General features: G+C 31.2%; 4 protein-coding genes across 4 annotated transcripts in view; all 4 read right to left on the bottom strand.

Moving 5' to 3' along the window:
* LOC105135755 (uncharacterized) overlaps nt 1-3,181 on the bottom strand; it is a 7,585-nt gene extending 4,404 nt beyond the window's left edge. The window contains exons 1-2 of the mRNA XM_011040781.1: nt 3,058-3,181; nt 2,824-2,858 (exon numbers count right to left, since the gene is read on the bottom strand). Coding sequence (XP_011039083.1) covers nt 2,824-2,858; nt 3,058-3,181 — 159 coding nt within the window. The remainder of the gene's footprint in view (nt 1-2,823; nt 2,859-3,057) is intronic.
* Nucleotides 3,182-3,925: 744 nt separating this feature from the next.
* LOC105135706 (heavy metal-associated isoprenylated plant protein 26-like) lies at nt 3,926-4,837 on the bottom strand. Its single transcript, XM_011040723.1, has 2 exons — nt 4,613-4,837; nt 3,926-4,439 (listed from the first exon to the last, which is right to left on the bottom strand). Exons 1-2 carry the CDS (start codon nt 4,767-4,769, stop codon nt 4,144-4,146), a joined length of 453 nt encoding a protein of 150 aa, XP_011039025.1. The 5' UTR covers nt 4,770-4,837; the 3' UTR covers nt 3,926-4,143.
* Nucleotides 4,838-5,465: 628 nt separating this feature from the next.
* On the bottom strand, nt 5,466-10,617 carry LOC105135756 (uncharacterized). The gene is made up of 8 exons (XM_011040782.1): nt 9,764-10,617; nt 9,525-9,696; nt 8,286-9,099; nt 7,146-7,449; nt 6,906-7,029; nt 6,317-6,646; nt 6,124-6,234; nt 5,466-6,033 (listed from the first exon to the last, which is right to left on the bottom strand). Exons 1-8 carry the CDS (start codon nt 10,615-10,617, stop codon nt 5,503-5,505), a joined length of 3,240 nt encoding a protein of 1,079 aa, XP_011039084.1. The 3' UTR covers nt 5,466-5,502.
* A 192-nt stretch (nt 10,618-10,809) lies between these two features.
* LOC105135757 (uncharacterized) lies at nt 10,810-12,054 on the bottom strand. The gene has a single exon (XM_011040783.1). It carries the CDS (start codon nt 12,052-12,054, stop codon nt 10,810-10,812), a length of 1,245 nt encoding a protein of 414 aa, XP_011039085.1.
* Nucleotides 12,055-17,127: the final 5,073 nt, after the last annotated feature.

Here is a 17,127-nt window from a genome sequence, read left to right on the forward strand (position 1 = left end):
AGGAATGAAGAAACCCTCTTTTCCATTCTTATCGAGGTAATTATAATTTAATCCTTGTATACAGTTTTTATGGGAGCTAATCAAGTAATCAATCCACGAGATATGAAGATTAATTAAAATCTAGTTTACTAATTAAATAATTTCTCAAACAAGAAAAATAAATAAGGTTGGTAAAAGAACTAAATTATAAACATACTGCCCTAAGTATTGCCCTAAGTATACATATATGTTCCTTGCTTATTGACGGAAGTGTTAAAAGAATTTGTCTGGTTTGAATTCTTGGCTTCTTCGACAATATTGCCCTAAGTATACATACATGTTTCTTGCTTCTTAAGGAAATATATTTATGGTAAAGTTTTTATATATACTGTTGCGCTAATCACGGTAAAGATAAGTATTTTTTATATTGCAATGATTAAGAATTTAAATTTGTTAAGGAATATTAGAGATTTATATAATTATTAATTTTATAATGTATAAAATTAATTGAGATATACATAAATTAACATAAATATTAAAATTAATAAAAAAAATTATTTCTCACCGGCGAGTAGTCAGCCTCTTCAAGGAGAGGAGAGCAACTGAATATTGGCATTTGACGGGATAACGCGAGCGTCAGATTTGGGGATTTTTATTTTTTTATTTTTGGCTAAAGAGAGCTAGCATAAAATTAAAATCTATAGAAAGTCATATGAGGGAGAGAAGGAAAAGTAAATTAAGAGTTGGATCCCATTGCATTGCTTGTCCTACTCAGAGACCGAGTTGAGTTTCCTTTAGTGGAAGTAAAAGTAGGGACCAGAGTACTTGACTTTTGTTCTAGAGGCAGCTCAACGCGTAAACGCACGTAATTAACCCCATATTAACCAGGTGAAAATATGATATGGCCTGATGATCCTTCATCCATTTAAATAATTTTTTAAAAAAATTAATATTAACCATTAAAATTATAAAAAAAATATTATATTATTATATTAAAAAAAACGCATTTTTAATAAAAAGCCACTGCACTCCTAAATGGTTTTAAAAAGATATCTTTCAAATCATTTTTTCTTTAGAAAAATATTAAATTAATATTTTTAAATGTTTTTCAATGGTTTTGACGTGTTGAAGTAAATATAAAAAATATATATACATATTATTTTTATGTATTTTTAATTAAAAAAATACTTTTAAAAAGGATACTGTACTGTGTTACTGTCATCAAATATGTTATTTTATATAAAATATTGTAATTATCTTATATAAATTTATTCTATGTAGTATAATATATTATTACATGGATGTTGCTTGATTGATAAATACAAGGGGAAGGCTGTCACATTAGATTAATTAAGTCTCTTATTTTACACAAACACTATTTTATTATCTTTCTTTAGTTATTACAAAATACAAAAATGTCTTCAATTAAGTTTTTCTATATATATACAAATAGATTCTCAATCATATTTTTTGGTTAGTTCATGTTGGAAAAAATTGATTAATAATTAATCGTGTAAAACTTACATGATTTTTATTTTTCTTACAAACTCTCTAATTCCCTTGAATTTCTAATTTTTGGCTTTGCATTGTATAAAATTCTTGTGAATTATGATAAACCAAACTACATAAAGAAACACAACATGTCATATATATATAGTTTATTTCATAACGTGCAGAGATTTTTTTATAAGAAAAGAGAAACCTCTTGATTTTTATATGATTATTTAACAAATTCGTTAATTAAAACCAATATAGAATGATCTAATTAATAATCAATCAAATACATGGGACCTAATCAGATTCTCTGTTTAGAGGTTTGCCCTTAAGTTTCTTGCATGTAATTAAATCTGCGCATTCCCCGGAAAACTTGCCAGTCAAACACGTACAAACGACCCCTTGACAGAAGGCCCATGAATTTCTTGTAAGGAGCCCTCAGGTCCGTGGAGGTCACACAAGATATATACGTGCGTGCGTGTGTATGCATGCATGTATATGTATATATAGATAGATTCAGAGAGGGTTCCCAAACCACCATTTTAACCCAAGCTTCCTGACAAGATATATAGACGAGGTGTCTTAGGCTGGAGCAACCTAGCTCTGAGGCACCACCACCCCTTATGATCCGCGACAAATGGCTCGTGTAAAATCTGCACAGATGCACATGGCCATGGAGATTCAGAGGTCAGCAAACAAATTCTCATAAATCCTAATTTACACTTCTACGTACTTGGAGCTTTTACTTCATTGATTATAAGCTTCGAAGTTAGTGGCTCTATATCAATATTGCAACACAAAACGTGTGGGCCAATTGCTAGCACATTTTGCTCACTAGCTAGACACCAGCCATGCACTAGCTGCAAGGAGTCGACAATGGTATGGGTCATATATGATCATTGCACCATCGATCAATGATTCCCTAACGGTTAAGTACATGAGAGTCGGGATTGATTGTATCTTGATTAATGTGCTTAATTGTGTTCACACTTTTTCCGATTCAAACTATCAGAAGAGCTATTAAGTTTCGCAAATAATATCAATCATGTATCCCTAACGTAAGGGCCATGCATGTTTGAGATTTGTTTCCATATATTTCAATTGCAATAACTAGAGGTTTGAGTTCATAAATGAAAGTTAAAGTTGTTATCGATCATAGGTTGTCCTCATGGTATGTATAAGGTTAGGGAATTTAGATTACAAAATATGTCTAGTGAATAACAAAATTAACATATAAAAAAAATTGGGTTTTTAGATCGTTTTAAAATATATATATATATATATATATATATATATATATATATAATTGAGACGCGACGCGAGGGTCTCCTGGAAAATCAGTTTCCATACCTGGCAATTGCTTATCGTGAAGGTACTAGCCAATCCTGATTCATGAGATGGTATGTAACAAGCAGGTAAAGATGCATAACATGCCCAAGAAGAGAAAAACTAAACTAAAAAATTCACCATAAAATGCAAATTTTATATTTTGATACAATCATCTAGTAATTATAAGTAGTGGGAAGGAAAGATACATGTGCATCAACAAGTCCAAGTCAAGTTTTGATTCCAAACTGAACATACTTGGTAGACCAAACTGCGGCCATGTCAGGTCTTTGCGAGCCCGGCCGCTGTTGAGTCTCGAGTTGGAGATACAGTGAACGCTCCTGCTGATCTTGAAGGAGATGGCTGTTACGTTCACATACATCAACCAGTGACCAGTTTAGCTTGTTAGGTGCTGAAGTTTATGGCAGTCAAGGGCAAACTTGCTTGAACCAAAAATAATTGTAGGTAGCAAAGACAAAAACTGTGGACCTATAGATCATGAATATGTCTGGAAATTAAGCTTATGAAAAAGCCTAAACAAATAACCTGTATTGGGAAGTCATGTCAGGAATTGCACCGTCTAAATCACACATCAAATGGTGTGAGAATTAACTCTTGGCCTGCAATATTTGGTGGATATATGGTCATGGAAAACGTTGACAATTAATGGAGATCGTAGATCAAGTGTTTTCCCCGCATAATCAGAGTGGCATAAAAAGGCATGCACTACTAAAAAAAATCTGAATGATTTACAGATATCTAGTCTATCAATTTGGACTAAAAAATAGTACTGAAAGTTGATGATTATCTATATCCTTCGCAGGCCCCATCAGAAGTAATGATACAAGACGTTAGCTTCAAGAAAATAAGAGGCATTGCTCTACAACTTCAGTGGTTGCGTGGCTTTTTTTGTAGCAGTAGCATTCCGTGCAGAAGCCAGAACTTGCAGAAATTGACCTGCACTGCTATATATAGCACAAAGTTGCAACTTCAAGCCATAGCTAGAGGGGATCAGTTAATGCGGAGAGTATCACATTCAAATTCCTTTCCTACTTCCTAATGTCTGGTGGGGCTGGGTTTCATTATATATATAATGCATATAGAATAAATATGTTTTTCTCACCGGTCTAATTTTATTTTTATTTGTGAATTTTGTACTTCAAACACAAAAAACACCCCTCATTATACGGTGGTAACTGTCCCAGAACCACCCACACTATTTTATGAACAATTAATACTAGCCGTATCAAAACCTACGCGTATCTATTATCTACCACAAATACACGACTCAGAAAGTCTTAATAAGAGTTTATTTAACAAGATAATCAACATTAATTCTACACTTTACATGATGGAGCAGGCATTAGGGTTCTCATCACTAAACATGTAGATGTAGTAGTCGTCAATGGTGGACTCGCTGATAGTGGCTGTGACCGGGACTGCTCTAACATGATTCGGAGGTGCTTTCTTGTCATAAGCCTGCGAAAGATAGGGGTGTGCCACTAAAGTGTATGGGACATAAGGCCACAGCTCTACCTTCTTCTTTGTTGATTGAGCTGCCTTCAACACTTTCTCTGGCTCCACGAACCCAGTCACAGTCACCTTTTGTTGCTTCATGTCTATTTTCACGGATTTAACACCTAATTAAAAGAAGGATATGTATTTTGTACGAAGTTTAATTTGTTTACCGGAAGAAAGACCGTGAAAAGAAGGCAAAACGCTAACAAACAGAGAGGGTTAAAAGAAGATGTACATGTAGCTAGCTAGCTAGAGAAGAAAAGCTAGAATCCATGCACGGAAAACCACTACGTACCTTCAACCCTGTAGAGGACACTCTTGACCTTACGTTCACAGCCTTGGCAGTCCATCCTGACTTTGAGAGCTACGGTTTGCATCATCTTCTTTTTCTTGCCTTTCTTGGCATTGCTTAGTAAATCAGAGAAATACTCCAAAGTTCCGGCAACTCCCATTGTGTTTACTTCCTTTTCTCGCTCTCTAAAATATTGTTCTTATAGGACAGACTGTGCTACCTATATACAAATACACACACAGAGTGTATGAGTTACTTCAAGATAAGTAAAGGAAGACTAGACTTTTCATAGTTCCAGTATGAGTTACTTCAAGATAGATAACACTACTAAAAAATATAGTAATTAGCAACGGACTACTCCGTTGCAAATATTACTAAAATCCGTTGCTAAAACAATTTAGCAACGAAATCAGCAACGACAAAATTCAGATGCAAATTTGTCGTTGCTGATTTGTTAGCAACGGATTTATCCGTTGCTGATTTCTTTGCAACGGAAAATCCATTGCTTATAATTAGCAACGGATAATCCGTTGCAAAATGAGCAACGGATAATCCGTTGCTTATTTTGTGAATCAGCAACGGATTCTCCGTTGCTGAATGATGCATTAGTTACAATCACCAACGGAGAATCCGTTGGTGATTATATTATTTTTTATTAAATTATTTTTTATTTGTTTATTGCAATGATTTTTAATTTTAATTAATTAATTTAATTATTTATGGATATTTTAAAAATTTTAAAATATATATAACCAACACAATTTAATATTAAAAATAATTGTATCATTAATAAAAAATAGAATAAAACTAATATTCATATAATAAAAATTTAGTTAAACTTACATCAATACAATTAAGTTCAAATACAATAAAAAAAACAACAAAAGATACAATCATGGTGCCGGTTGCGAAGACGAACCATGATATTGTGGATCGATACAAGATTGATCAGGATATAAAGGTCGAGGTGTAGGTCGAAAAATTGGTTGAGATGTGGGTCCCATAGATGTCATTATCTGAGGAGCCATAGGTGGCGATATTGCTGGAGTCAAAGATGGTGGCATACCTTGATCAATATTTGATGTCCCATCATTGTATCCAAGATTGTTCACAAGATATTCTTTCATGGAATCCATCTGTCGTTTCATTTCAAGAATAAATTCATCTTTTTTCTTTATCTCCTCTTCTTTATCCTTTATCTCCTTTTGCAATGCTCGATACGATGAACTGGGATATGATGACTCCACTGAGTAGGAATGTGATGAAGAGCTTGGACTAACTATAGATTTTGGCATACGAGGTGCACCATATACCCTACCCTTTGTAACTCCTCCTGAAGCCACACACCAAGCTGCTCCATCAAATGAAGGATGATTTTCCCGATTACTTCCATACTTTGAAATCATCTCCATTTTATAATTTTCCTATAAAAAAAATACATGCAACAATAAATTCATTTGAATGTTAAATGATAATTAAGTTATATTAAGAAATAATCAAATAAAAATACATACAACCACTTTTTTCGACTTGTTGTCGACGAAGCCACCAGACTGCTTAGTACTTTGATGCAAAGCTGAAAAGACATCATCCCATGGAGGTTCTTTTCCACCAGCTTCCTCTTGCTTTCAAGATTAATAAATATTATAAAAGATAAAAATACAAATTATAATTTCTTATCTTAAGCATTAAAAAAAAAATTCTTACCATGTTAGCTCGATATGATGCAAATGACACTGTTCCTCCAGAATGAGTGCTTATTTTGCCATCTGTTTTGGTTAATCGATTCCTCCTAGCAGATTCAGACCTCCTTTGAAATTCAGGGGTGGACCAAACATCTTTGATCATTTGATTCCAGTCATCATTATTTATCCAGGCAGGACCTTTATCAAGGCAATCTACAATATTTGTAGTGTTTTCTTTTGACATGGCTTTCTTGCGAGCTCGTGTTAATTGTTGATTCAAAGCTATCCTTGCCTTATCTTCCCAAATATTACGAACAATCGACTCATCTTCCTCAGGAAAAGAATATTTTTTCTACCAAATAATATATATACGAAGTAAAAAAAGTGCACAAAATTTCAAATTATATAAATAATTAACATATTGTGTTATCTTGTTCAAAATTTGCAAGATGATGTAATAACTATAGAAATTAAATGATATTAAAAAGTAAACATGAAATAAGTACAAATTATAACACAAATCAATCATAGCTAATTGATAATTTTCATAATCCTACATTAAAGTTATCAAAATTAAAAAGAATATTATGGCAATTAGTGTTGGTTCTTACCTTAAACTCTTTAAACAGTTCATCCCTGCACATTGAATCTACTTTTTCCCAAGAGTGCCATGCTCCCTTAAAATTGGACCTCAAAATATCTCCGATTGCACGCCCACACGATGCGTTATTGAACCTGAAAATATATAATAACAAACTTATATTAAACAAATAATTACACAATAAAAAGTAATTTTTTTCATACCTGAAAATATAACTTTAATAAGTTTGTTTTCAAAAGTTTGAACTTACTCTGTTGTTCCATACAAACAAAGCTCTTTTTTTCTTGTTATTGGATCTATTGGCGTGTCAAAACCCTTCCTTTTAACACTTTGATCATAATTGTGTGGAGAACATGTTGAACCATGATATGATGGAACACCATCTTGATCCTCATCACATACACCTCTCTCATTACTTTCGTCTCCCTCGTCTTCATCTCTGACGTTCACATCATCATCATCACCATTAACTCTCTCATAACTCCTATACAAATTATGTCCTCCATAAACAAATTGGTTATCTCGAGGGAAACCTCCTTGAGTTTGAAGCAAATCTTGGAAACGAAAGCCCTCACAATATTGATATGCATCAACCCTCCCATAATCACGTTGAGGAGGATGTGTACTCCCCAAAGTAGGTATATAATACTCATTTGCATTCTGATACACAGGTTAATGAAATGTGGATCCTTTGTTATTATGCCTTGATGTAGTTTGAAATGATTTGGATGAAGTGGACCTGTCACTCCTTGATGTGGACCTGTCACTCCTAGAATCTAATATAGATCCTCGTCGAGGCATGCTAAAAACCAGAAAAAATATATACATTATGATATGAATATATACACATAACAATAAATTAGCTTATAATTAAACTACGAGGAACAAAAGATTCACAATATTTTCATTAAGCATTCCTTGCAATGATAAAAATCAGCCATGAAGTTTAAATTATCAAAAGCCAATTAACACAAACAATAATAAAAATAAAAATCTAAATAATTAATTAAGCAGAAATCAAAATTTATGAGTATACTTACCTTAATGTTTGTTCTTATAAATCAAACACTGAGTAGGAAAAACCTTTTCATTCATTCTTCAACATCTATAAGCAAGAAAACAAATCACAAAATAAAATATATCATCAGAATCACAATTTAAATATTGATACTTGAAAGGTTAGAAATTTTTTCAAAGGTCAATGAAAATGATATATGCAATGTGATACATAACACACTATGATAAAATAATAAATAAAAAACATTGAAAAAGTAAATATTGTCAAATAATATGAAATTATCCATACATATATTAAAGATAATTCATTACATGTACTACAAAATATAATTAAATTGCGCTACTCATTATTATCATCACTCCTAGCCATCACCACCATAACAATCATCCTCATCCTCATCATCATCATCTTCTTCTTCACCGTCACCGTCACCGTCACCATCACCATCACCATCATCATCACCATCACCATCATCGTCACCATCACCGTCACCATCATCATCTTCTTCTTCATCATCTTTGTTTCCCCAATTTATGTCAAGTTGAAGCAATTCATGTTGCCCGATTTCTTCATAATAAGATGATTCAACAAGTATATTTGGATCATCAAGTGTTTGAGTAGGAAGGACATAACATGGTTGAGAAATCTCATCTGATTGATCAACATCAAATGATGTTACATTGTTGGCATCTTTAATAAATTCACCCATGTCAACATTATAACGACTTCTAGCAATTGTCTTAATAACCGTCCACCATTCAGATGATTTATTACCAGGTGGATATGTATAGTAGACTTGTTGACATTGTTGTGCTAGCACAAAATCTTCATTTCCTTGTAGTCGAGATGTATGCTTGATTTCAACCAAACCATTCGAAGGATGCACTCTAATTCCTCGTCTTGTATCATACCAATTACACTTAAACATGAATAACTTGCACTTACTCCCTAAGTATTTTAGCCGAACAACTTCTTTAAGCATTCCATAATAATCACGTTCATTATCATCATAGCAACTTCCTTTCACACAAACTCCACTATTCATTGTCTTTTTAAAACGACCATAACGTTGAGTATGAAATTTAAAATCATTCACATAATACCCATTATAGCATTTCACTGAAGTTGAAGGGCCCATAGCAAGTCCAAAAAGCTGATTTTGAATTCCATTAGATTGGTATTCCACCTAGCATAATAGTTAACTCCATAAGAAATAATAATTTAAAAGAGATTAATAATATTTTTAAAGTAACTAATTGACATAAAATATAAATTAATTTTATTAAAATACTTACATTATTTTTTAACCAATTTGGAAAGATCACTTCGCATAATTTTTCAATTTCACCATCACTCGCATATGGTTGTTGTGACTTTAGCTCTTGACGGCATTGCCTAAAATTTAAAAAATGTTAAAGTTAATAATAAATTATTATAAATTTAGTAAAAAATAATATTTCATACTTACTCTAAATAAGGCTTCAGTTCTTGACAATTGAATATCACATAGTTGTGCGCAATTTGCATTTCAGCATGTGACAACTGCCTTCTATAAAATCTTTTGGATAATTTTTTTCCTGGATAGGAAAAAATAGAGAGACATCCATCTACACTTGTAAGGCCACCATCATCATTCTGTGGAACTCGATTCCAAATTGTTTGCACGTCATCACCAAAATAATGAGATGCAAAATTGGTAATTTCATCAATCAAGTACGCCTCACATATGGAACCCTCAACTTTAGCTTTATTGGTAACTTTCTTCTTCAAATAAAACATATACCTATATCATTTTTTTCAATTAGTTTATTAAAAAAAAATGAATAAAATGAACATAGTATGAAACATACCGTTCAAATGGATACATCCATCGATATTGAACTGGTCCACCAACTTTTGCCTCGTAAGGTAGATGTATCATCAAGTGTTCCATGGAGTCAAAGAAGGATGGAGGAAAAATCCTTTCAAGTTTGCAAATTATTTCAATTATATTCATCTGCATTAACTCCATGTGCTGGGCATTTAAATTTGTTGAACAAATATCTCGAAAAAATACGGATAGTTCAGTTAATGCCTCCCACAATGGTCTAGGTAAGTAAGGTCGGAAAGCAGTTGGAAGAAGTCTTTGAATGAAGACATGACAATCATGGCTCTTCATCCCCGAAACCTTACATTGTGCCTCTTTCACACATCGTGAAATGCTTGAAGCATAACCATCAGGAAATGATAACTCCTTCATCCATGACAACACTTCTTGTTGTTGTTTCTTGTGTAGACAATAAGTGCTTTTAGGTTTGTAAACCCGACCACTCATATCTTGTTGCAAATGTAAATTTGGCTTATGACAATACAATTGAATATCCAACCTAGCCTTTAAATTGTCCTTGCTTCTATAAGGACAATCCATTACTGTATAAAAAATATTGTCAAAGACATTTTTCTCAATATGCATGACATCAAGATTATGACGAATCAAATTTATATGCCAATATGGAAGCTCCCAGAAAATACTCTTCTTCACCCAATTGTGTTTAACACCAAATCCTGGAATTTTAACATTATATGATGAACCTCCAATATATCCCTCAGTATACTTGGACACTTCATTTAACATTTCCAAACCAGATGGACGAGGTATAGGAGGGAGCCTTTCAATTACTCCTTTCAAAAACTTATCTGATTGATGTCTATATGGGTGGTTCATGGGTAGGAATCGTCGATGACAATCAAAAAATGTAGTTTTCCGTCCATTTTTTAATCTAAAAGCCTTGCTATGCTCCATACAATAAGGACAAGACAGATTTCCATGAGTACTCCACCCCGATAACATGCCATATGCTGGAAAGTCACTAATGGTCCACATCAAAGCTGCCCTTAATTGAAAATTTTCTTTTCTTTAGACATCATATGTTTCAACACCAACAGACCATAAATTCTTTAACTCATCAATCAAAGGTCTTAGAAAAACATCAAGCTTTTTACCCGGATTCTTTGGCCCAGGAATCAGCATTGTCAAAAACATGAATGGTCTAGTCATGCACTTCCACGGAGGCAAATTATAAACAGTCACAATTACTGGCCAACAAGAGTATGTATTTGAAGACATGTCAAATGGACAAAACCCATCAGTGCACAACCCTAATCGAATATTTCTCGGATCTGATGCAAAGCTGAAGTGAACACGATTAAACTCCTTCCATGCCTCCCCATCAGATGGGTGCACCATAACCCCATTATCTGACTTGTGATAATGATGCCATGTCATATCTTTGGCGTGATATGGAGACATGAACAGTCTTTGAAGCCTTGGTGTTAAGGGAAAGTATCGAAGTTGCTTCTCTGCCTTATTGGAACCTTTACTGGTTGGATTTCTAGGTTTGTATCGTGAACTTCCACAAAAATCACAATTTGTTTTCATTGCATCAGCCCCATAGTACAACATACAATAATTAGGACACACATCAAATTTCTCATACCCAAGTCCAAGTGGTCGCATAAATTTCTTGGCATCATAAAAATTTGATACCAAATTTTCATCATTAGGCATGCAACTTTTTGTAAAATCAATAAAATTGTTGAAGGCATTCTGAGTCAAATTAAATGTTGACTTCATATTAAGCAATTGTACACAAGCAGATAATTTGGATTGCTTGGTACACCCATCCCACAACGGCTCCTCCGCAGCTTTCAAAAGATTAAAAAATTTAGTTGCCTCCGGATTTGGAATTTCCCCTGCTACCATAGGACTAGACATGTTATCATTATAGAATGCATCACCAACCCCCATTGCATCTATAACTAGATTTCTATATGGATTCTCTAGACAAACATCATTCATAACATGACTCATTCCAATTGATGAAGGTCCAGCCAATATTGGTTCCGTAACATAAGGCTCCCCATGTACTGTCCAATTTTCATAACAAGGTATAAAACCTTTTGTCAATAGATGTTTACAAACATCATCTTCCTTTAAAAACTTTTGATTTTTGCACCTCACACAAGGACATCTAATTTTTCCCCCAGATATATTTTTATCAATTGAAAATGCAAAATTGATAAATCTTCTAACACCGGTAATGTATTCAGGACGAAGGCGACCATCCATAAGACGACGATACATCCATGATCGATCATCCATGTTAATCTAATTAACAGGACAACACCAATAAGTATTTTTAGAAATAAGCATACTTCTTTAACTACTACTATTTAAACAATCCTTTAAAATAAAATATGTACAACATGAATAAACTATAATTATTTGTCCAGTTCAAACATATATCAAGCCAAAAAATGTTAATGATGGGATATATGCACATGTGTTTGTTAAAACCTGGATAATTATTTTCCTTCTAGTCTTTGTTATTGAGTTTTTGTTAAATGCTTTAAATAAATCTTAATAATTTTCATTTATATTTATATAAGCCAATTATTGACAAAAGTACACTTTTAGATTATGTTTGATTAGTATTCTATACAGAATAAATAGATAAAGAAAAAAAATATTTAGTTGAACAAATATTAAATAAATTTATCTTTATAGTAGTTTTGGATTTAATTTTTTTTTATTGATCCTTCTAACTTTTGTTACAACCTCAAATGAGTTTTTTATTTTTTTTTAGCCTTTTATTTTTATTAGATCCATCAAACTTTTTTATTTTTATTCAAATCTTTTTTTGGTAAACTAAGAAATGGTAAATGAAATCATAATCATATATTCAGATCTTTTTATTTTTATTCCAACATTTGTATCTTTGTCTCTTTAATTATATACAATGTATCTATGTTTTATATCATAGTGAAATAATAATTAAATATCAATTATTTTTTTGATACTTGTCTTCTCATAACAAATATTTTTTTTCATTTAAGATCCAACCTGATAAATTTCATTTAATTTAATAACAAGGAACTAACTTATAGTTTTCAAAAAAATTAATTATAATTTACTGTAATTATTATCTCTTAAAACCTATAACTTAATAAGAATTTTTATGGGCAGGACATAATTTTTCTACAAAACCAAGCCTTTGCATAAAAGGAAATTCTAATGACATGCTTTTAGTTCAAAGAGCAAAACAACAAGGTACAAAAAGCATAGCACAACGAAAGCTGGATGCATTAAATGATATTCCATGTAAATGACATGTAGTATAACAGCACAAGACCTCAAAAGAACAAAGCATTAAGGAGACCATAGTAAATAGTAATAAGAACGCAACACACCGTTTTCGCGCAAAGAAGAACCCAAAGGATGATTAATTATTGAGGAAGATAACTTGCTGCCACGCTTAAAAACCTAATTCATCATATTGAACAAAGTCATGTCAGGACCCAGAAATTAAAAAAAAAAGCCAAATAACAAAGCAAACATTAGGTACTATAACAGTTGTGAGCTTTAGTCATCTCAACAAAGGAAGAGATGATGTGTTGCTAAAATGTTCCCGAAATAATTCATGTACCTTATTGAGAATACTTCTCTTTTAAGATTAACCTTATTAAGCATACTCAAGAATAAACACAAGGTTATACTGATTTGGATTTGTCCTTTATAAACTATGTCTTTATGGATAATTAAACATTGAAAGCATACTGCTTTATGGTACTACAGGGATCAAATTAGCTTTAGTTGATTTTCAGTTTCAACTAACCTTTAGTTGATTGAAATGATTAAGCATGTTTCATGCTCTCCACACACACATATACATACATTTATGTCTACTAGCAGTCAAAATAAATCACTTGAGAACTTTATTATTCAGGAAAAGGAAAAGGGCTTTGATAAATAAAGCAATGGAACTAGAATCAAGTTCCTAAAGCAAGTATTAATTTCATAAATATCTGACATCAATGAAATCCAAGAATTGACATACATATTTGATATTACAAGGTTTTTTTTGGCTATCTTTCAGTTATGAAAAGTGGAATATATCTATGTTATCATATACAATTATCTTTTAAGATAGTCTTTTAGAATATACTTTGTTGAGAGCAATTTTTTTCTTCTATTCCAAGCATAACCACCATAAACATTAAGCCGCCCAACTACTAAGAACTTGGAAACCCGAGACAATGTATACAGAGAATAGAGAGAGTTCCAATTGAAATATCTCCAAGCAATTGCTACTGTTATGGCATGTTCAACTAGTATGTGGTGCTGACATTCCACTGTCATTATCCAGGACAAGCCATCCACACGATTACCCCACAAATAAAGAGAGCATGTTTAGCTTGCTTAAAAATAATGAATGAAGATACAAAAATAAAACAACAATCTTATTAACAAAACACAACATCAACAACCAAGTTTCTTTTTATATATATAAGTATATGAATACATTCAAATCACCTAGGTGTTGGCGCACAGGAGGACAAAAAGACTTGCAGACATCAAAGAACACCCAGCATCAAAAAACTAATTGTTAAAAATTAAATTGGGGGGTTTTGCTAAATTTTCAATTAAACAGGCATAATTTCCATAAATCACTCTCTTCCAGACACAAGAATTGCCAGCATTGGTCAATTTGCATAAAATCATTCAATTTATGAACCGTAACCCTAAAAATTAATTTGGGGGTTTTCATAAATTTTCAATTAAACATGCATAATTAGATTATAAATCATGGTAAAAACATTTTATAAACCTTATATTATTGAATTAATAGCCTAAAACTATTATTCAAAGTATCAGGAAAAACAATTGTTACCTGTACGTTCTTCAGTTACAGATGAGAGAGATGGATCAACACGAAAAAATAACACCTGAGATTAGAAAATTTAGGTTAGAACTGTTTAGTGTAACTTCAATTGCAACAAAAAAAATAAAAACCCTAAATTAGTTACCTGAGCTATTGAAGAAAAAAGTGCAAAACCTAACCCGTTTACAGAGAAAGGGTAAATCAGGATGTTCGATACTGATGATGATGGGTCTGGTGTGATGTTACCATGGGTCTCTGTTTTTCTTGCTTTATATAGAAATATTGAAACTGGTAAGATCGATGAAGGAGAAGAAGATGAAGAAAAGAAATTACGGATGCTGAAGATGAATGAGAAAATGATAAACAGTTTCGGATAAAGGAATATGAAATCGATGAAGAGAGGGTGATTTTTCAACAGTTAGGGATTGATATTGTTATTAGGGATGACGGATGCACTGGAAGAGTGAAAGTGATGTAATTTTCAGCTGTAAATGATTTTGTTGGTGTCTGTATTTCGGTGTGGGGGGAAAGAGCGAAAATAAACGGTTTAGATTTTATGCAATCAACGGTCAACATAATTTCAGCTTTATATTAATATTTAAATTTTATTTTTTCAATTAGCAACGGAAAATCCGTTGCTAAATTCAATGTAAATTTTGCAACGGATTGTCCGTTACTAAAATCCATTGCTAATATTTAAAAAATAATATATATATAATCTGTTGCAAGTCTGTTACTGAATTTAGCAACGGAATTATCCGTTGTTAAATTCAGATGCTAATAGCCGCTGTTTTTTGTAGTGTAAGTAAAGGAAGACTAGACTTTTCATAGTTCCTATAAGCTTGTTCCGCGATACAATGTTCTTTAAAGATATTTTTTTAGTTAAGAATATATGAAAATAATATTTCTTATTTTTAATATTAATATATCAAGATTATTAAAGTATTAATTTAATATTTCTTAAATTTTAAAAACAGATTGAATAATATTATTAAACAAAATACAGCCTTGGTATGCATGCTTAGCCCCACGCATGCACTAGAAAATCATATTTGAGTTCATTAAATTGAAAATCTAATTGATAAAAAGTGGATGAGTGGGTAAGGATCGATGTCTATAATTGTTTCTTGGAGTTACATGGACAGCGTTAAATGATCCGGGTGTGAACAAATTGAACTCTTGAATTTCTTGGAATTCCAGGTGGGAACAAATTCTTTTAAATTCCCTGGAACAACATTAAATGATTCCACAGACTAGTTGACATTTGTCGGAACAAAACAATCGCAGATAATATGTTTACTTGCTCTTCATATTTTGTTATATAGTTATTGTTTCAAGATTACTTTTTTATTTTTTTAAATTATTTTAATATATTGGTATTAAAAATATTTTTTGATATATTTTTAAATAAAAATACTTTAAAAAACATTCTTTACCACAATAATAAATACTACCTTAAAATGATATAAATTAATTTATTTTTTTAAAAAAGTAATTTCCTATATATATATATATATATTTATATATTAACGTTCCAGATTTCTCATACAGGTGCCTTCGTGATATTGTGGTTAAGTGTGGTTGTATCTAGCAATGTGATAATACGTAATTGTTTTTTCAGTCACTACCACGGTGCTATTTTGTTTTTCAATCATTTACTTGTTATTTATATTTTATTTTTATAGTTATTTAAAAAAATATTTGTTATTTTTTTTAATTGTTTTGATGTACTTATATTAAAAATATTTGTTATTTTTTTTAATTGTTTTGATGTACTTATATATTTTTGAACAAAAAATATCCTAGAAAAATCTTGATCATAATATTAAATACTACTTTAAAATGATATAAATTAACTTTAAAATTATTAAAAAAATAATTTTTGTATGTTCTTGGTTTAAACAAAAAAATATTTCCTTTTTATTTATATTGATACTCGTGATTTCACATAGATGCTTTTTTTTTTAGGTTAAGTGTGGAAGTGTCCAATAATATGACTGTGATATCAGTCTCATGATATTAACACATGTTACTATCACAATACTAGATATTATTATATTTAATAAAAAATAAATTTAAATAAATTTATAAAAAATAAATAATATGAAAAAATAAATCTAACTAAACAAATCAATATGAAAAATGAAGTTATGATTGCAAAAAATTAAAAAATCTATAAATAAATCAATTAAAAATTGATTTGATATGAAAAAAAAATTCAACAACAATATTCATATAATTATTAGGAACAAAAAAAATAAAAAGTAAAAAGTAAAATAAAATAACAAATATAGTGAAAAAACACCAAAAAATAAGAAAAAAAACTTACCTTAATATAGTTGCAAGTGAAGTTAAAAGGAGAAAAACAATTTATAAAACATATTAAATAAAAAAACTAAGAAGAAAAAAAATAAAAAATATATATACCTGAGCATGGAGGAAAAGAGAAGAAGTTGAAGGAAAAAAATAGATATGAATGTTTTTTATACATGGAGAAGAAGAAGATAAAAAAA

Source organism: Populus euphratica, unplaced genomic scaffold, assembly GCF_000495115.2.
Source record: "Populus euphratica unplaced genomic scaffold, PopEup_1.0 scaffold271.1, whole genome shotgun sequence".
Lineage (NCBI taxonomy): Eukaryota > Viridiplantae > Streptophyta > Magnoliopsida > Malpighiales > Salicaceae > Populus > Populus euphratica.